The sequence below is a fragment of the Abramis brama genome (genome assembly GCF_963993115.1).
Source record: "Abramis brama genome assembly, chromosome: 17".
Lineage (NCBI taxonomy): Eukaryota > Metazoa > Chordata > Actinopteri > Cypriniformes > Leuciscidae > Abramis > Abramis brama.
Window position 1 is genome coordinate 2,952,241 of NC_139979.1, and position 22,704 is coordinate 2,974,944.

General features: G+C 37.1%; 1 protein-coding gene across 1 annotated transcript in view; it reads right to left on the reverse strand.

Annotated features, from left to right (window-relative positions):
- Positions 1-998: 998 nt before the first annotated feature.
- ago1 (argonaute RISC component 1) overlaps positions 999-22,704 on the reverse strand; it is a 41,355-nt gene continuing 19,649 nt past the window's right edge. Inside the window, exons 7-19 of the mRNA XM_084088970.1 lie at positions 22,191-22,278; positions 21,245-21,392; positions 21,049-21,168; positions 15,132-15,254; positions 13,671-13,804; positions 13,406-13,590; positions 13,170-13,329; positions 11,777-11,867; positions 8,506-8,700; positions 7,753-7,887; positions 5,923-6,024; positions 5,639-5,838; positions 999-4,486 (exon numbers count right to left, since the gene is read on the reverse strand). Of these exons, the coding sequence (XP_083945096.1) occupies positions 4,378-4,486; positions 5,639-5,838; positions 5,923-6,024; positions 7,753-7,887; positions 8,506-8,700; positions 11,777-11,867; positions 13,170-13,329; positions 13,406-13,590; positions 13,671-13,804; positions 15,132-15,254; positions 21,049-21,168; positions 21,245-21,392; positions 22,191-22,278 (1,790 nt within the window). The 3' untranslated portion in view covers positions 999-4,377. The remainder of the gene's footprint in view (positions 4,487-5,638; positions 5,839-5,922; positions 6,025-7,752; positions 7,888-8,505; positions 8,701-11,776; positions 11,868-13,169; positions 13,330-13,405; positions 13,591-13,670; positions 13,805-15,131; positions 15,255-21,048; positions 21,169-21,244; positions 21,393-22,190; positions 22,279-22,704) is intronic.

Below are 22,704 nucleotides of genomic sequence, written 5' to 3' on the forward strand. Positions count from 1 at the left end.
CGAGCGCGACGCACGGACCTGGCGCGAGAGCCGCGCGCTGATTGGCTGCGAGGGGAAGCGCGAGTCCGCGAGGGAAGGGGCGGGGTTTGAGGCAGCCTCCGAGTGACCATCATCATCATCATCATAAGCTTGTGCGAACAACTTATTAGGCCTCATTTATCTTGTTATAATCTATCTATCTATCTATCTATCTATCTATCTATCTATCTATCTATCTATCTATCTGTCTATCTGTCTATCTATCTATCTATCTATCTATCTGTCTATCTATCTATCTATCTATCTATCTATCTATCTATCTATCTATCTATCTGTCTATCTATCTGTCTGTCTGTCTGTCTGTCTGTCTATCTATCTATCTACCTATCTGTCTGTCTATCTATCTATCTATCTATCTGTCTGTCTGTCTGTCTGTCTGTCTATCATCATCATCATCATCATCGCCTACATTGTCATTAGCTTGTGCAAACAACTTATTAGGCCTCATTCATTTTGGTAAAATCTATCCATCCATTCACTGACTAATTTTACTAAGAATTTTCTTGAATAAAAATACTGATAACATGAATTATGATGTTAACTCATTTAATAAACCAGAATAGGAGTGATTGTACTTAGTTCTGGTTGGAAAAGGATGCAGGAAAACAGCAATTATTAAAGTCAACATGACATCAAATTTGACCACATTCGTTCTCTGTCTTTTTGAGCATGATTCATCGATGCATGTTATTCCCAAGAAATACTTTGTCACGGTCATCATTTATCATAATGTAAAAACTTGTTTGTTTTTTTCCCCAATGAATATCTTGGTTTTTCTTGGAAATATGACATTTTGGAAGTAAAGTTGCCAGCAAATGCAATCTACTTCAATAGATAAACATATGAATTACAAATGCTGAGCCCAGGATTCAGCCAGTGATGGGCAGTAAATATTGACATGCCGTTGTATAGTTCAATCCCCAGAACACCTCACATCTGAAACAGGACTCAACACAGTGTTTAATAAAAAACAACTTTAATTTTCTTTAAAAAATAATCATCCTGAACAAAGTCTTCTCACTATTACATACAGAGCCAAAATGACTTGCTTATGTCTCCATTCACTGAATCTATTGGGAAGTGCTATGATACGGACTGTTCTTTATCAGTGGCTTGATATTGCTTAGACGTTGAGGTCGGGTGAAGTTCACTTTCCGATTACGCCGTTACACACCTCCATCTTGTTCTTCACCCACAAGGTGCCTGTGGCTTTTGAGAGTCAAGTACTGCATCAGAATATGTAGTCTAGGACAGACCAGATCAACATTATACAGTGGGGATCGATAAAAATCACCTCGTTGGGTTGGTAAAACCTAATATATAAAGGCATGTCTTTGTATACATTTCATAAACAGGAGTTAAAAATAAAGCATGGTCATCTAAAAATCCCAACACAATTTTAGGTGCTTTGAGGCGTCTTCCAACAATGCCGCCTTGTGGAGATTCTATGCCACTTTTTAGGTTTCCTTAAAGAGACAGTTCACTAAAAAAAATGAAAATTCTGTCATTATTTATTCACCCTATGATCTGTTCTTATACGGAGCCATGGAAAAAAAATGCCAATATCTAGATTTGGAATGACATAAGTGTGAGTAATGACTGAATTTTCATTTTAGGCCGAACTATTCCTTTCACAAGAGGTGAGAAAGTATGGCATCAAATGTTAGTACGGGCACAATCTTAACATGATTACTAAGAGGCTCCGGTTACAACACAAACTCAGTTTAAACATGCATTTCATACATCCACCATATGACATGATTACATGGCATAATGTTCCCCTAACCTTTGTTTTCCTGCATGCTCACTGCACCAACGGGCATCAGGCGAGGGTAAAAGGTGCAATGGTACTGGCAAGTGTGTTGTGTGTGCATGAGTTCAATGTGCTTGCTGGGAAGGGATTGTGGCAGTGTTACCGACTATGGCGGGTGGGAGTGTGTGGTCATGTGACCCAACCGCCTTCACGAGAGCAGTGGGTCACTATATACAAACAGGTATTCCTGCATTGTTCGATTTCTTGGTGGATACAAACACATCTCATTCTCTTCTAGCATCTCAAACGTGCCGTGTGTTTTTCTATCTGACGGATCTCGGTGACCTTGTATTGCTTCGTTTACAGAGGTCAGTGGAAGAAACGTTTTAAAGGAAAAGTTTACCCAACAATAAACGTACACAAACACGTCATATCAAACCCTTGTTATTTACAGTATAACAGGGTTAGTGTGTGGGTATGTGTGTGTGTGTGTGTGTATCTATCTATGTATCTATGTATGTGTTCATGTACAGTAGTAAACATTTGAAGTGGATCCAAAAAGTTCATCAAAGTTCATATTCACCAAGAATGGGTATTGTTCAAAATTCATGTTTCACTTTGATAAAAGGTTTTGATCCACTTCAAATGTTGACTACTGTATATGAACACATACATATATATACACACACACACACATACATATATTTATCCATATGATTTGTGTACTGTATTCCAAGTCTTCTGAATTCACATGGTAGATTTATGTGATGAATAGAACAAAATGAATTATTAACTGATTAACGTCTTCATTGCAGCTCTCAAATCTCACTTGCAGTCACGTTTTAAATGGCCACATGAAACTCGGGAACAAAAGAATAATAAAAACAGTGAATAATTTCAATCTGAGTTTTTTTCTTTCGCATAGCTAAAATATGACTTCAGAACACTTGGACAATAGCATGCAAGGCATGCAGACTAGTTTTATGATACTTGAATGCTGCTTTTTGTCCTTTACCTTGGTGCTGTTTGTCCTTTTTGTATTGAAAAGAGCACATATTGGGCCCTATTTTAACGATCTAAGCGCATGGTCTAAAGCGCACGGCGCAAGTAAACTTAGGGCGTGTCTGAATCCACTTTTGCTAGTTTAACGACAGGAAAAATGGTTGGTGCTCCCGGCGCATGGTCTTAAAGGGATGTCCCTATTCTCTTAATGAGTAATGGGTGTGTTTTGGGCGTAACGTGCAATAAACCAATCAGAGTCTCATCTCCCATTCCCTTAAAAGCCAGTTGCGCTCGCGCCATGGCAGATTCGCTATTTACATGACAGAATTTGCAAGCGGAAAAACTGAACGCTTCTCTAGCGAGGAAACGGATCTGCTTGTACACGAGGTTAAAGATCCGCCTATAGGCGCACATTACTAACGTGCTCTTTAAATAACAAAAAAAATAACAGTCTATTTCAGTTGCCTCAAATGCGCCAGAACACACACCTTGTTTTCATTGGCGCACAAATGGGTGCAAATGCATTTAATATTTAAACAACGTAGCGCAGGACGTGAAAATGATAATTGCGTCGGGCTGAAACTAGCAAAAAACACTTAAGTCGCGCCTGGCCCTGCATTGCACCGGGTGTATGATAGGGCCAATAGTGTTTCATGGAAGAAAGGAAGTAATCCAGGGTTTGCAATGACACGAGGGTGAGTAAATAATGAAAAAAATTGTCATTGTTGGGTGAACTATTCCTGTAAGTTCAAGAAGATTTATGTGCACTGGAAGTGAAAAAAAAAAAAAAAAAAGGGCAAAAATCAAACCCTTCCAGAAGAGCATAGAGGAATCAAGTGCAGAAAAACGCACATCTTACAGACGAGGGCTCTTTTAACGGGTGGCATCATGTTTGGCTGGTGCATAATGCTGGTTTGGGTGTTCTGCTGATGTGAGAGTGCATGTGCAGGGAATGCACTCAGTGGTCCATCTATCGTTACGCTAATTCGGCCACTCTTTAACTAACGAGGCGAGTCTAAATCCGATAAGCGGACACCGCTGCGACCGCTGGAGAGACACCTGCGTCTGCTACAGTTGATCACTGCCTGCGCTGCTTCTGCTTCACAGACAACACGTAAACGCTGGGCTCGCGGTGCTTTACAACTAAAACTAAGTGCTAATGTACCATGTCTTTCACAAAAATAAACATTTTAAAAGAAAATCTCACAACAATAAAAATAATGCCAATGGAAGTAACAACAATTCCTCCACTTCGGGCATTTGAACTCTGGCATCACCCAGACGGACAGGTTAAGAGGCAGCTTTGTGGTGACGTACAAAACGACAGGTTCGTCTGCGTTCCTTCCCTCCGTATTGCATACATACGTACATGTGGGAGTGCGAAGGTAGTATACAATAATACACAATTAAATAAAATAAAAAAAAGAGCATAGTTCAGCCAGACTCAACAAAACGCAAAGAGTGAGACTCCATGTTCAGTTCTGTGGGCTTCGCTGCACTGGTAGCACCAGGTGAGCCGGCTCGAGGAGTGTGTGTCGGTCCGAAGCCCTCCGGCCTGATAAGGTGTGGCAGAGAAGCTTGGCTTAGGCAAAGTACATGGTCCTCAGGGTGTCGTGGTGAATCTGCACCGCTTTGGCCAGCGCCTGTGGATCCCGACCGTTGCTCTGCCCGGAGACGTGGCTTCCCTCCCCGCTAGCAGACGAGAGAAGAGACAGAGGAAGGTTTAACAACTGAGAATGAGACAAAAACCTAGTTACTTTCACTGTCAAAATTAGAAACAGTAAAGGCCTTTATAATGTTCCAAAAGATTTCTCTCTCAAATGAATGTTGTTCTTTTGAACGTTCTGTTCATCAAAGAGTCCTGGAAAAAAATGTATCACGGTTTCCACAGAAATATGAAGCAGCAACAACTGTTTTCAACATCGATGTTTCTTGAGCATCAAATCATCATATTAGAATGATTTCTGAAGGATCATGTGACACTGAAGACTGGAGTAATGATGCTGAAAATTCAGCTTTGATCACAGGAATAAATTACATTTTAAAATATATTCACATAGAAAACAGTTATTTTAAATTGTAAAAATATTTCACAATATCATGTCTTTTTTATTTAAAAAATAATGCAAAGGAGACAATATACAGTTTTTTAAATATTTATTTATCTAATTAACCATATTATCTCATTTATGCATGCTTCTCTTCTTATTATTTGTTATTAATCCATTTTAAATTATTTTAATACATTTTTTTTTTACTTTGTATTGTTATTTTTTATTTCTTATGCATTTATTTATAATTATTATTTAATTCCCTTTTATGTAAAGAGCTTTTAATTACCATTGTGTATGAAATGTGCTATATAAATAATCTTGTAAGCATGTAGTCGAGTTCTAGAATCAAAAGGCTATTCCAAAAAAAAATTAAAATTCGAATGAAAATTAATGCATGTATCCTTTTAGAGAAGGCAATCCAATAATGCATTGTGAAGATCTCAATAAATAAAATAAATGTATAACGGCATGTAAAGTGAGAGAAATGTTGATTATAAACAATTATTCATTCAATACTGAAAGTATACTAAAATTAGACAATTGTTTTGTACAGTATTGGCCAAAAGTGATGTCCTGTCTATAGGAAAATTGACATCTTCACTCTTTATTAGAATATTATTAAAGATTTTGTAAGCATATTGCATAGTTGTGCTTGGAGTCGATTATTTGTTTTATTTGTAATAACACAATGAAACATGAAAAATTGTGCCAGGCTGTCATACAAAGAAATTATAAACACATGCAAATTAAATGCATTTCTAATGCAGTTTAATGGCATCAAAGCTCTCACCTGTCATGCTCCTTATCCACCAGATGGTAGCGCGCTCGGAAAGCCACGAGCCGGGCGTAGTACGCTGGCGCTGGGATGGACACGGAGCGGGTACAGCGCACATACGTGTGGCACAGCTGGTACGTGAGGATCTGCAGCTCGTCGGCCGTGAAGCGGTTGTCGTCCCACAGCACGTAGTAGTGTGAGGGCCGGCTGGTGCCCTGAGACCGGGACAACAGGAGATCAAACCACATTCACAAGCACATTCACAGCCATGAGCGTTTGCACCAGGTCTGTGCGCTTACCTGAATACCTGCGTGACTGCACAGGTAGAAATCAAACTCGAACGGATGCGTGATGCTGGTGTCAACCGTAGTTCCCGCTGGAATGTTCCCACTCTTCCCGATCTGAGCAAAAACACAGGAATTAGAATTAATTATTATCGTTCACTAAAACTAAAACCATAAAAAAACATTTTCATTGCTTAAAATAAACATTTATTTTAATACAAATAATTACATTTTAATGGGGCGGTTTCCCAGACAGAGATTAAGCTTAATCCTAGAATAAAATAACCTTTTAAACCAGATTAGCAGAAATCTGCTTTCTCTCTCATGGTTTTAAATAGTCCTAGACTTAGTCCAGCCCAGAGTTTAATACGCTGATTTCCTGGAGGAAGACTAGAGCAACTCCAGGACTAAACTGAGTCTTACACTAAACCTACGAGGAGGCAGACTTCAGATTAATGTTGCGAAAAGAAGACACATGGATTACTCTCGCACACACACTCTTACACACACACTCTTACACACACTCTCACACACACTCTCTCACACACACTCTCTCACACACTCTCTCACACACACACACACACACTCTCACACACACACTCACACACACACTCTCACACACACTCTCACACACACTCTCACACACACACTCTCACACACACACTCTCACACACACACTCTCACACACACTCTCACACACACTCTCACACACACTCTCACACACACACTCTCACACACACACTCTCACACACACACTCTCACACACACACTCTCACACACACACTCTCACACACACACTCTCACACACACTCTCACACACACTCTCACACACACTCTCACACACACTCTCTCACACACTCTCTCACACACTCTCTTACACACTCTCTTACACACTCTCTCTCGTACACACTCTCACACACACACTCTCTCTCTCTCACACTCTCTCACAAACTCTCTCACACACACTCTCTCACACACACTCTCTCACACACTCTCTCACACACACTCTCTCACACACACTCTCTCACACACACTCTCTCACACACACTCTCTCACACACACACACACTCTCTCACACACACACTCTCTCACACACACACTCTCACACACACACACTCTCACACACACACACTCTCACACACACTCTCTCTCACACACACTCTCTCACACACACTCTCTCTCACACACACACTCTCTCACACACACACTCTCTCTCACACACACACACACACACACACACTCTCTCTCACACACACTCTCTCTCACACACTCTCTCTCACACACACTCTCTCTCACACACACTCTCTCTCACACACACTCTCTCTCACACACACTCTCATGTATTGAATAACTACTATAATGTCCACCCGCAGATTTCAGCAGTAAAAACAGTAAGGTAATCCAGCTGATGATTTAATCTTACCTGAAGTTGTAGATGTGTGTTCATTTGCATTGACTTCATTACAAATAGATTTCCAGGCATTCATTTTCTTTGCTGATGTGTGCAGTTTTTCTCTGCCATTTGCTTTAAAAGAGTTACCCATATTCTTCAAAATATCTTCTTTTGTGTTCATCAGAGGAAAGAAATTCATACAGGTTTGGAACAACTTGTTGGAGAGTAAATGAGGACAGAATTACAATGTTTGGGTGAACTGTCCCTTTAAGGCCTACTCCTGTCTTAACTTAAACCCCGTCAGGGAAACCGCTCCCTAAAGTATAATTCAAAATAATAACAAAAAACTATAATATAGTATAGCATATCCATGAAACTAAAATAAAACACTGCCTCTGGAAATGTCAACTTTAATGTCAACTGGAAATGTCAACTGTTTTTGAGAAACTCACTCGTTCAGATTTATCAGCGCAGAAGAGGCGTGTGTGGTGGCGTTTCTGCACGACTATATATGTGATTCCCGGCTGGTAGTCCTTCTCCAGCTTGATGCAGGCGTCTCTGATGGCCAGCAGCTCGTAGTGCAGGATCTACACGAGGAACACACGTGACAAATCATCATGAGACGCATTCAACTGACCAAAAGTGACAGTACAGACATTTATAATGTTACAAAAGATTTCTGTTTCAAATAAATGCTGTATTTTTTACTTTCTATACATCAAAGAATCCTAAAAAAAAAGTTTCCAGCTTTCCACAAAAATATTAACCTGTTTTCAACATTGATAATATTGATATATAATATATAATTAAACATTTTTGGTGGTTGAGGAGATTCCCTCTTCTATGTAAAGTGCTTTGAGTGCCGAGAAAAGCGCTATATAAATGTAATGAATTATTATTATTATTATTATTATTATTATTATTATTATTATTATTATTAATAATCAGAAATGTTTCTTGAGCAACAAATCTTAATTTCTTAAGGATCATGTGACACTGAAGACTGGAGTAATTCAGCTTTGCATCACAGGAATAAATTACATTTTAAAATAAATCCACATAGAAATTTAAATTGTAATACTATTTCACAATATTCCTGTTCATACTGTATTTCTGATCAAATAAATGCCTTGTTAAACATTGGAAAAATCTCTTTTGAACTGTATTGCACTTGATTGTTTGAATGAATGATAATAGGGCCTTACTTGTGGTAACTGTCCTTCTGGAACGCCGTCCCTGTAGAAGATGATTCTGGTGGGTTTGAAGCGGGTGGACTTGTAGAACTGGATGAGCAACTCTCGCACCATGTACGAGAGGTCTTCAATAATCTCCTGTCTGGGTCGCTGTACTCGTACTGTAGCGCAGTATCTGCTGGGGTGAGCGTCCATACTGCCCACAACCTGCAGAGATCAATGTCAGAAAACGTTTAATAGAATAGAATAGAATAGAATAGAATAGAATAGAATATATTTCATTATATTATATTATATTATATTATATTATATTATATTATATTATAATGAAATAGAATAGAATGGAATGGAATGGAATGGAATAGAATAGCCATAATAGGATGTGGCATTTATTTGATCAAAAATACAGTAAAATTCTGAAATATTATTACAAATTAAAATAAGTGTTTTCTATGTGAATATATAATAAAATGTAATTTATATGATCAAAGCTGAATTTTCAGCATCATTACTCCAGTCTTCAGTGTCACATGATCCTTCAGAAATCATTCTAATATGATGATTTGCTTCTCAAGAAACATTTCTAATTATCATCATTAATGTTTGAAAATTGTATAATATTTTTGTGGAAATCGTGATACATTTTTTTCAGGATTCTTTAATGAATAGAAAGTTCAAAAGAACAGTATTTTGTAGCATTATAAATGTCTTTACTGTCCCTTTGACGTATCTTTGCCGTTATAAAATAATGTTACTGACCCCAAATGTTGGAACGGGACCCTAGTGAAAAATATACTAAAATGTATTTGAAATGCATTTATTGTATGCTAAGTATACTACAAATACATTTACATATTAAGTACCCTGGAATTGTACTTTTGCTATACTAAATAAAGTCTGCAAAAATTGGAACAACTAATTTTGTACTTAATGCACTTTAGTTATCCAGAAACAGTGCTGAGGTCCATAAAGATATGAGCTACAGTGGAATTATTGCATGCATACTTTAGGTACACTTTGAATATCTTGCATTTAAAGACTGATATTATACAGAGATCATACTATCCTTACTAATAGTGATATTAAAACACATTTTAGGCTTAATATTAAGAAATCTGCATTGTGCAATAAAAAACTACTCCAAATAAAGTTGAATTACAGTATAATACATATATCAGTAAGTCTCAAGCAATATGTCCCTAAATATGTTAATGGATTTGTAGTATACTTAGTATGAAATACATGTATTTTGGTATAGGTATTTTCCACTAGGGTGGTGTATGTATTAGATGAAAAACTATATTTCAAAAGTGGCACAAATCGAACGTTTACACGTGTGACAATTTTTTTTTTTTTTTTTTGACAGTGCACATGTGTCAAGTCTGTTTCTGTCTAGTAAGCAACCGCCAACCAAAAAGTGCTAAAAATGAGAGAGAAAAAAATTCTCATCACTTACAAAAAGAAAAAGACCAGTAAAAGAACATGAACAGCTGTTTTCAATGTAAACACAGCGAAAAAGTAAAACCGCATACACCAGAGCAATGCATGTCAGCATCACTAAAAAAATGCAAATAATGCAAAACAGACGCGATAGAGTCAGACGCCTGTGGAGGAGGCCCAGAAACTGAGCAGTTTCCCTACAGAAAGCGTCCTGTCGCCACTCCCACCACACACACGTCCTCTCCATCCGTCTGTGTGACTCAGGCTCTTTGTCACCATCGCTTAGCAACCGGCAAACGAGAACACGCTTTCATGTGGTTGCATGCGCAGGGAGGAAGGTGACATCATTTCCTCCTCGTCTGTGAGTCACCGATGAGCCATTTTCCCTTTTCAAAGCTCCCATCCTGTCCTGTCCACCTCCCTTTCACTCCCGTGTGTGTTCTGAGACACTTCCAGGGTTGTCCGCACCATTAAGTACAGCAAACTGGGCGTCTCTCCGCCACAGTGAGCACTGGGGTGCTAATTACAGCCCTCTATATAAGACTAAGACTAAAATGAAGTGCCTTTCGGCTCAGGTTGGGTTTCGGAGAGACATAACTTCATTATGTCTCAGATCAATAATAGCTCCTCTTGTTATTTAATATATGTGATGACAGGTTAATACAAGAATGCTGCTAGTCTAAACCATCCAAAACGATCATGCATTTTTGATCAGGCTTTGTGTATCTCATAGAGGCGTAACAATATATCGTGTCACAATATATCGCAATACAAAAATGCATGTATCGCGGATAGTGACAATATGTATTGTGTATAATTCACCCAAAATAAAAATTACTGTGTGAGAAAAATGTCTAGTTTTCAGAGTTTTAGTGTCAGTACTACATTAAACAACTATATATAATGTTGAATATAATGTATAATAACGCAATGGGGGAATATTTGTGGGTCCGGATAATGCCAAATGTCTGATTTTACCAGTAAAACGTGGCCTTTTATATTTTAAATATATCTAGTCAGTGACAGAGTGTAAGCATATTCATCTAAAATAATTCTGTATTTTCAGCTTCAGAATCATGAATATTTTAATTCTGGTGTCTCTATTGTCCTGTTCATTGGGTTTCCAGCACCAAGTCCAAGCCTATTCATTTACACCCACAATTCTCCTCATATTCTCCATTGTTGCGGCTCCTCTCTTCCCAGTCTGTCAGTAACGCTCTGTTTAGTTCCTGTCTCTATGAAGCCCCTCCTTCTGAAAAGCACACTGTGCTCTGATTGGTCGACTGGAGCAGTGTGTTCTGATTGGTTGAGCGCTTTGAGCGTGTTTGGGAAATGTCCCGCCCCTTACCATAACCACCAGTTTAACACACTACTAACTAACTCAACCAGGCCCCGCCCCTTTATTCTGCATATTAATTATTATAATGAGGAATATTGTGACGTGTTTATTCCGGAAGAAACTCAAGACTACAATGGAGGCGTTTCAGGGAGTTCAGAAACAGTGACACTGATTGCAAACCTTTTTCATGCTCAAACAGCAAAATTACACACTAATAAATGCAACAAAAAAAGCATAATAGGACCCATTTAACTGTGTAGTTGCTGTCCTGATAATGGTTTAAACCCAATGGTAAATTGCATCCAGACTACCAATCTAACCAACTACCATCAAATGTTCCTTTGACGCAATGATTGTTATTGCTATTATTGTTGCATGATCCATTTCAGATAAACCTGATTCTAGCTTAAACAGCTTCTCAGCCCTACTTGGGTTTAAAATCTCATTCAAAATGCAAAAGAGAATTCATAAGAACATAAGAATGTGTGTGTGTGCCATGCTCACGGCAGTGATAGACGGCTTCTTCCCATCACCAGCCGGCGGGTGTGTAACATCTGCTCCGAGGAAGATCACTGGCTGCTGGAACACTGCAGACCTGTGCAAACATTCAGATAAACTGTTGATTCAGACTGCAGCATTTATGGAAAAATGCTTCTGATAAAAGTGCAATTGCAATTTAAAATGCGATTTTAAAAAAACATATCTAGGTTTGCATGAGGTTGTTTGAAGGGCAGCACAATTTGGCCCAAATATCATAGAATTTATTAAATTTATAATTTAATTTATAAATGTATATATCAATATGGCTATACATTTAATAATAATAATAATAATAATAATAATAATAATTATTATTATTATTATAAAATACTAAAATACTAAACAAAAACAAAATAGTACAATAGTAATATTTCTTATTTAGTTTTTTTAGCATTTTTATTCTTTATTTATTATTAATTATAATTCTAACAAATAATAACAAATAAATAAAATAATAAAATAAAATATGTTTTTATTTAGTATTTTATATTTTATTTATTATTAATAAAAATAACAACAAATAATACCAAATAAATAAAATATAAACAATAAATAACAACAAAATATTACAGTACTATATTTCTTATTTTTGTTTTATTTAGTTTTTGTTTTTACATTTGATTTATTATTTCTACTAATAATAACTACTACTAATAAAAACTATTACAAAAGTAATAGTTATTTTTTTATTTAGTATTTTTATATTTTATTTATTATTAATATAATAAATAAAATAATAATAATAATAAATATGAACAAAATATTACAGTACTAATATTTCTTATTTTGTTTCTAGTATTTTTATATTTTACTTATTATTATCATTATTATTAAAGATAATAATAATAGTAATAATAACAAAAATAAATACAATATAAAAATATGAAAAAAATATTACAAAAACAAAGTATTACAAATATGTTATACAAAAGTTCTTTAAATAATAAAGATAATAAATTATCTAATAATAATAAATAAAATGTAAAAAAAAAAAAACTAAATAAAAAAATAAGAAATATTGCTATTCATGTAAAATAATAATTTGAGATAAAAAAAAATGTAATAACTATTATTATTTTATCTTTCAGTTCATCTGTAAAATTGCAATACTAATATTTATGATTTTCGTAATTTCTTCATTTTCAAACATTAAACCATGGGGAGGTAACTGTGGGGAGGTAAAAACAGTGTAACCACGCTTTACTCAGAAACACATATACTGTATGCATTTAATATAAATGCATCCTTAAAGCCATATCGCGATTTCAGTGAATCGTGGAGCCGTAGTGTGAATGCTTACAGACTGCATGTTGAATCTAAACACATCCAGGCAGAGATACTTCAGTAACACTCTCACCGTTGATGCGGGACCAGGATGTTGTTGATGCCGCCGAGTTTGACGTTGATTTTGAGGCAGAGGTTGGAGAGCGTCTGAGGCGAGGTCTTCACCACGTTCTTCACCTGCACACACTGAGTGGCCATTCCTAGAAGAGTGTCTCCAACACGCTTCACTTCCGCTGCACAGATCAAGCGTGAGTCGGTTAGTCTGAAGGCATTTGGCGGGAGGTTCGGCTCTGCGTGAGACGCTCTTACCGTAGACGGGTGTCTTTCCCGGCAGGATGACGATGATGAGCTGCAGTCCAGAGTAGGTGTTCTTCAGGTGCCGGAACATGGGCTCCACGCTGTCGGCTCCCTGTGCGTACTTACAGAAACACGGCTGACCCTGGATGGGCATCCCAGCATCCTTTGAGATCTTACGCAGCTGGTCGGTGAAGTTCCTGAGGAAGAGATCGTCACAAACATCACCACTGATGTATTTATAGCTGTATTATTCTGAACTCTATGTGGGCGTCCTTACTTGAGCACCTCTTCCCGACACTGTTTCTGTGGGGCGAAGCAAGCGATGGCCCAAACCTTGATCTCGATGCCGTTGTAGAACTGCTTTCCCCTCATATCCCACACACCCTGGTTGGGAGTCGCGATGGCACGGTTCTGTTCACCGACAAGAGAGAGAATTTAGGGATGTCACACTGGAGGTGATGATGATGCTTCATCACGGGAGTCTCTCTACACTGGAAGTGTCAATTCTGCACGGCAACAGTTATGCTTTTATCCACAGTGACTTTGCATTTAAAGTTTTTGATGAATAGAAAATATTTTTTATGTTTTTGAGAGTCTCTTCTGCTCATCAAGGCTGCATTTATTTAATTAAAAATACAGTAAAATCAGTAATATTGTGAAATATTATTGCAATTAAAACAGCTGTTTTCTATATTGTAAAATGTAATTTATTCCTGCGATTTTCCGCATCATTACTCCAGTCTTCAGTGTCACATGATCCTTCAGAAATCATTTTAATATGATTTGCTGCTCAAGAAACATTTCTGATTATTATTAATGATGAAAGTCGTGGTGCATCATATGTTTGTGGAAACTCTGATACATATTTTACAGGATTCTCTAATGAATCAGAAGTTTCAAAAGAACAGCATTTATTTAAAATGCACTGCAAAAATGCTTTTCTTACTTAGTATTTTTGTCTTGTTTCCAGTACAAATATAAAAAAAATTCTTAAATCAAGATGCATTTACTAGATGTGTAAAATTACATAAGATATTATGTCTTGTTTTCCAGGGGAATTAATCAAAATTAAGTGAGTTTTTGCTTAAAACAAGCAACATTATCTGTCCATGGGGTAAGAAATATAATCTTAATTCAAACAGAAACAAGATTATTTTTCTTACCCCATGGAGAGATAATGTTGCTTGTTTTAAGCAAAAACTCACTTAATTTTTATTTATTTCCCCAGAAAACACGACATAATATCTTATGGCGTTTTACTACTTTAGTAAATGCATCTTGATTTAAGAATTTTTTTTATATTTGGATGGGAAACAAGACAAAAATACTAAGTAAGAAAAGCATTTTGCAGTGTGGGATCTTTTGTAACATTATTATCACTTTTGAACAATTGAATGCATCCTTGCTGAATGAAAGTATTTATTAAATGACTTTTGAATCGTAGTTGATCACATTTTCCAAAAATATTTCAAAAATCAATACTCAGAAATGTTTCTTGAGCAGCAAATCCTCATATTAGAATGATTTCTGAAGGATCATGTGACACTGAAGACTGGAGTAATGATGCTTTCAAAATCATAATTATTCCAAACTTTTGACCGGTAGTGTATTTTATACGTTCATGCATTCACTGAGAATCGAACCCATAACATAATGACCCATAACCCGTAATGATCTCCTGTTTAAGCTACAAGAACAGAAGTGGAACAGGAGTCAGATACCGTCTAAAGGCTCTTACCCGACCACCGTACTGCAGGATCGGAGCGGGAAGGACTCTGCCGGTCACCTCGGCCATGTCGTCCTTCACTTTGATTCCAAACTCTTGAATGTAGGGATCCAGGTTAAAGTTAGCGTTCTTCATCTGAGCAAAAAAATTACATAAAAAGATTATAAAAATGTCTGTCATTCAGGCAATATGAACCTGCATTCACAACCCATTTCACTTCTGTACTGTGATGCATTATTGACTGAAACCGGATAGTCGAGAATGAGGGGGAAAATTTAATAATTTCATCCATCAGGAATTGATTTGAAACGTTACAATATGACATTAGAAAAGAAAATAATTTCAGAGGCAGAGCAAGTTCACAAAAGATTACAAAAACTTAGAATAACTTGCGGTGATGAACTGCAAACAATAAGACCAAAACTGTGCATTAAAAAAATAAATAGGAAAGTAAACATTTTCTGTAAAAGTCTACATTGAAAGTTTGTCTTACAATTAGGGCTGCACAATAAAAAAAAACAATAAAAAACAAACTAAAAAAACGACGTATATTGCAATATTTAGTTTTTCTGTGATATATATTGCAATATGAAAACAATTTCTCCAGATGACTTGAATAGCTCTATTTAGAAAAAAATAATGAATCATTCTAGAATGATTGGGGTGATTCTGCGGGCGAGTGAACCTGCATAATAATTGTTTTTTAGCTAAATACAATTATAGAACAAACAGTGCTTTATATTTTTAGGTAAGTCTAACGGAAATTGAACAATCAAAAGTAAAATAACACTACATGGTCCGCTCTGTATAAATTAAGTATAATTAATCGTTGTTAAAGCAACAAAAAAGATTTTGTCTTTTGTTGTTTGATTAATACCAGAGACTATTTATTATGAGACATGCCACTTCCTCAATCCTCAATACAACTATATAAGGAAAACCCGTAACGGCAAAGATGGCGGTTGTGTGCACATGTCCCGCCCCTCCCGCTGGTAAGCCAATCATCTGCTTTTAAAAGTCAAGCCAGGAAACATTTAAGCCTATCGTCTGGTTCCACTGGCGCATGCGCACAGTTGAGGTTTTGCGACAGCGGAGAGAGAGAGAGCGCCCCGGTCGCGCGCGCGCGCGCGCTCTCTCTCTCTCTCTCTCTCAGAGCCAGGCAAAAGTGTAAACAAGACTTCACCGTCTCCAAATTAAGCGCTGTCTTGCTCTCTCTCCCGCACGCGTATTAATCAAAATAAAACAACATTATGGTAAAAGGTCGGAAGACCGAAGTTTCATGTGAAGCATTCTGAGATTTTTTTTCCTGAATTACCGCTGGGTGTGATTTGTGCTAAAATACGTTGCCTTATCTTCTCTGAAATGCATTCCGCACATTCAGCTGACATAAAATTACTCTCTAAATAAACGAAAAAACCTATCCAGTGATGTAATGTTTTCTGTGTTGACACTAACCTTGTGGGATGTCCATGTCCTAACTGCTGGGATAATCACACAACCGTATGACACGTCCAATTCGCGAACTAATGACTCTTTTGAACCGATTCATGTAAATGAATAGTTAAAACAACTTATCTATACAATACATTGTTATTACTGATAAAGTGCAAACCTGCTTATATTTAAATAATGGAGAACAATATTGACATTGATTATTGCACAACACCGGCATTCTGGATAGAGACGTAAATGCCTAAAAGGACTTTGTTAATACTAATGACACAGACGGCATCAGGTTTATTAGGCTGCCGTCACTTTAAGATACGCATCCGTTTTCTTTCTCAACTGTTTACATTCACGTAAGCCATAAGCAACTGTAATACGAGGATACTCGCCGATAAGGGCATTGTGACACCATATTGCATGTAAAAATGTAAAAGACGATAAAGACAACTGAACTGGGTTTAAGGAATCCAGTTTTAATGGAAAGGGAAGTTAATGTGCATTACAAAAAAAAACATAAATTGAATAATGTATCTAGAATACATAATAATATTGAATGATATTTGGGTTTTTTTGTAGAAGAAGAATTTAAAGAGTATTAATGAGTTGTTCTCCCCCTCCTTCTTACAGCCTGCTTCATCACATGAGGTTATGACACTATTTTTATTCAATAAGCATGCACAATGTGGAAATTGAGAATCACAACCTTTTTATTTTTAAACTGAGATCACAATTCTCCCACGACTTTGAATAGACAACTAAACAAAATAGCACAATTTACGTTACGTAATTTACTAGAGGTTCTGACAAAATGTTAATTGCTGCAGTCTAAAAATATTTTAAATATTTATGAATTCAAAACAGTTTGAATAAATGATCACTCTTAAAGATTAAAGGAATCTCTTGAATGAATGATTCCATGACAAATATATTTTTTAATAGTCACTTGTCGCCACCTACTGGCATATCATTGTAATTGATTCAATCTATTTGAAGCGTCAAGTTACTTTCAAAAGGTGATTTGCTCTATTTTGATCGCTATACCGTAGTAGACATCAGTGTTTATATCCGAAATGCATCAGAGAAAATAATATATTCTTGACTCTATATTTGTATAATCAAACCTAAAACAAAATTGGATAATTGCATATGTTTGTCAACACAAAATGGAAGTCCAAGGAGAAAGCACTGGCTCCCATTAAAGGTGTACAGCCAGGGGCGTAGTTTGTGGGGGGGTTGGGGGGGAGATAACCCCCCCCCAATATTTAAATCTATGCATTACAACCCCCCTAATATTTATACCATGATCACATGAAAAGGAGGCATACCCAAACTTCAACCCCCCCAATGTTCAAACCAAATCTACGCCCTTGTGTACAGCAGTGGCCAAAAGTGACGACCGACATCTTCACCCTTCATCCAAATATTATTCAACATTTGATCTTGTAAGCAGATTGCGTAGTTGTGATCGAAGTCGCAATGAAACGCCAAATTGTGCGGAAATCATTTTTATCCAGGCTGTCAATCAAAGAAACTATGATGAACACATGCAAAAACAAGAGAGAACCGAGGAAATATTAATAACTGATCATGCCGTAGTCAATGTACGCTGTTTCCTCTGAGCTTCTATGCATTTTTTTGCCTAGTAAAATAAATCCTGTAGCTGTGGTTTGCCTTTTTTTGCTGAATAATTTTGTCATATTTAAAATCTATTTTAAAATATTTCCCTCATATTTTGATGGTTTAATCGAACTTGTAGGATTATTAAAACCAAACATCCCTCCCGGACATCACTTTTGGCCACTACTGTACATCTTGTTGAGGCTGAAAAATAAAGGCCATATTGTCCAGCCCTATATTATCCTATGGGTAAAAATACTCTGGCTATGTAATGACAATAAACAAGAGGAGTGGCTAGCCGCACACTGATCCACTCAAGACTGGAAGTCTACAAAAACATATTTTATTTTTCAAATTGCATCGTGCAAAAAAGTGCAAAGTGCATGTGGGTTAAAAACAGAATAGACACCAGCAAACGTTTCAGCACATTGCTATCTTCAGTGCTCGCGCTGGTCCTTGTACTACAGGTGCGCGAGCACTGAAGATAGCAATGTGCTGAAACGTTTGCTGGTGTCTATTCTGTTTTTAACCCACATGCACTTTGCACTTTTTTGCACGATGCAATTTGAAAAATAAAATATGTTTTTGTAGACTTCCAGTCTTGAGTGGATCAGTGTGCGGCTAGCCACTCCTCTTGTTTATTCTATATGCCATTGGCTCTACGCACCTGTAGTACAAGGACCTGCAGCACAAGAACTTTTTTTTCTGTTTGGAGCGCTACATATTTTTTCTAGTTTTATATGTAACAATGACAACAATGACACTTAAAGGATTAGTTCACTTTAAAAAAATGTTGCTGATAATTTACTCACCCCGATGTCATCCAAGATATCCATGTCTTTCTTTCTTCAGTCGAAAAGAAATTAAGGTTTTTGAGGAAAACATTCCAGGATTTTTCTACACAGAATGGACTTCAATGGCAACCAACTATACCAATGTTCAAAGAAGGTCCAAATGTCCGTCTCAATGCAGCTTCAAAGTCTCGACACGATCCCAGTCCAGAAATAAGGCTCTTATCTAGTGAAACAATCGGTCATTTTCTAAAAAAAAAAAAAAAAAAAATATATATATACTTTTTAACCACAAATGCCCGTCGTGTACCATCTCTGAGATGCGCCACGCATTGCATATATATATATATTATTTTTTAGAAAATGACCGATCGTTTCGCGAGATAAGACCCTTATTCTGGACTGGGCAGTGGCGGAGCTAGGGGGTGGCCAGGGGTGGCCAGGCGCAAGTCAAACGAGTGCGGAAATGTGCAAGTGCTGAATGAGTTTCAGCAGAACATCAGACAGTGATATGCACATAGTAAATATAGAGTCAATCTCAACTGGTGGGTTGCAAGACCGTTTTGAGGAAGTCGAATAGTGTGCAGTCAACAACAAACGTAATTCTCTTTTTTTCTGATGCTACTTTTATTTTAGAAAATGTGTGTGAAAGCTTGTGACACTTCTGTCAGATGCTGAGAAAAGCGCGTTGTCCTTATTCAGTTGGCTATCTTCGGTAAGATGAGATGTTGTCAGGCCAAATGTCAGTAAAACTAACTAACTTTCCTGTCATACGGCTGACAGCCATTGTACTGTGCTTGCGGTACGCACATCACGCGCAAATGCGGCGTGCTGTAGCCGTAGTTCTGTCGTCAATTAACTCATGAATCAAAAAGGCGATTAAAGCTGTCAAAACTGCATGCATGTATTTGTTATACATGCGTCACATGTGTCTGGATTAAAATATTCTGCTATGTGAGATCACAATATAAGGCACAAATGGATATGTAATGTTTTAATGTCCAAATAAATGTGAGCACTGTGCATTTGTACTAGAAGATAGGCATTCATTTTGCGTTCATTTGTAAAGGACAAACAAAAATGGATAATTTTTAAATCCATAAAATAACTTAATTTTACATTCTGGAAACATTACATTATGAAAAACATAACATTTCACATTATGTGCTGTTGACTTCCGCCTTGTTCACATTCTTGCACATGGGGATTCAAAAGAGAACTTTTGTTTTCCTTTTTAATTTAGGTATGATAGAACTGTTGCAATTATTTATTTTGACAACTAATATAGAAAGTTAAACATTTTTTTTGACAAACTCAGAATTGGTTGAAGAGTTCATTGATTATATAAAACGCATTGAAGGTTCAATAATCTTTGGACTACATATTATCTGCATGTTATCTCATCCATGAAGATGCAACAATGTAGAACAAGCTATTAGAGATTTTGAGAACCAGAACCAAGCTAACAGAGCAAGTTGAACTTTAGCTATAGTGTGTGCCCTTTTATTACTATTTAATTAATTTTAATATGAGGTGGTGGGTAATAATAAAAAATATATAAAATTCACTCAGTATTCCATGATTCCTAATTTACTATTATCTCAATTACAATTAAGTACAAATTAACTTTATTCAGTTGTGTAGGCACTAAAACAGTCCAATACATTATAGTCAAATTATTTTTTATGATAAAATGATTAAGATTTCTGTGCCACCCCAGACTGGTTGCTGGCCCTTGCCTGGCCACCCCTATGAAAAAATCCTGGCTTCGCCACTGGGACTGGGATCGTGTCGAGACTTTGAAGCTGCATTGAGACGGACATTTGAACCTTCTTTGAACATTGGTATAGTTGGTTGCCATTGAAGTCCATTCTGTGTAGAAAAATCCTGGAATGTTTTCCTCAAAAACCTTAATTTGTTTTCGACCGAAGAAAGAAAGACATGGATATCTTGGATGACATCAGGGTGAGTAAATTATCAGCAACATTTTTTTTGAAAGTGAACTAATCCTTTAAAGCACCACTAGCCAGTGCTGGCTATATGTAAACCTGGCCATGTTTCCCACATGCACTCACCAGTCTGCTGATCTCCTCCTGTCGGTCTGGTGCTGATCTTGCTGTGGCTTTGATCATGGTGGAGGTTTGATTATCTGTCAGTTTCTTGATGCACCGCTGCCCTGCTACAATGTTGCACACCTACGAGAACAGCAGAGTGCATAAGAACAGAGACTGTGGTCTATGGCCATCACAGCGTGAGGATGACAGGACTCACCTCCAGGGGCAGGTAGGTGTGTTTCTGCTCCTGGCCCACCTGTAGACAGGGCAGGTGCGGGTATTTGAGCTGCAGGTTGTACTTCTGCTTGAAGTATTGAGCCACGGTACATTCTACCGTCTGTCCGCTTTCAAGCTGCAGGGGAAACCTGGGACATGATTGACAGGATCAAGAGTTAAATCCAGACAGTTATTTTACAAACTATTTGACGGCAGAAAACAAAGACACACTTCATTCGGATACACAGTAAGTGTATGTCGCACATCAATGTTAAACATGCAATGTTAACCCAGGGTTTACTCGTGCACAATGTGAAATTAGTGATGCACCGAATTTTCTACAGAAATACTGAAACCAAAATGAAAGATTTAATTTAGCCGAAAACCAAATAATAATAATTTAATCATGTTTATCAATGCTCAAATAAAACTGTTGCATATAAAAATTTAAATTGCACACAAGTAAATTTTCAAATCAACTTTTTAATAATATGAATTCCAGTTCATTGTTGATATATAGATATTTAATCTATATACAACTCTTTGGTTCACTGCAGTTTTAAGGAAAAAGTACTCAGCAATGGAGTTGCCAAAACACCAAACAGACATTTAAACAACATTAAAAGCTTGCTTTTCATCACAGGGGGAGCTTATATTTAGCAAAATGCTCCTAGAGTTATATAAAGAGACACTGATAACACTGAAATGCAGTTAAAAATGCACCATGTGAGAAGCGCTAAATAAACGTCACCATTTCGGGTTATGATTTCGTCCCTCCAAAACTGTTTTGGCCACCACCGTAATTCATTTTCTAAGAAATATTTTCAGTTGCATCACTATGTGAAATATCAAAACTAACTCAAAGAATGCACATTATGAAAAATGGATCAAGTGTGAACTCCCATATGAAAATGACACTATTGCTCTGTTCCCAGAACTATACTCACGTTTGGTGACTAGCAGGGCGACGCGTGACGTTACAGACGCGGTACTTCCTTTTCATTTGACCACAGTGCGTGACCTCCACCTTCAGACCTGGAAATGTCCACCGGAAACAAACTTAAGCAGCATTAAGAAGCTTATTATGGCTATTGTTATTTGAGGATTTCAAAACAACAGCAGCTCAAACTACAAAACTAGACTGAATGCATTACAAATCAAACAAATCTGTCTACACTTCAAGCATTCGGTTTAATTGACAGACACCTCGTTTCTGTTTCTGTCATGCTGCTCCTCTAGCCAATTTATTTTACAGTTCCCTGCACCAGAACCTGCATCATTTCGGCATTTCACCAGTGTTAGAAACTGGGCGGCACTCACAGACACAGCAGGGTAGCAATTACAGTCTTCAGTATAAGTCTAAAAAGAAGGGTCGATCCACAATAACTCCCTTTGGAATGCTTGATTTTGTTTTTGGGCTCTGCTAGAAGAGGTTTTCATGCTTGAATGTTCAAAAACACA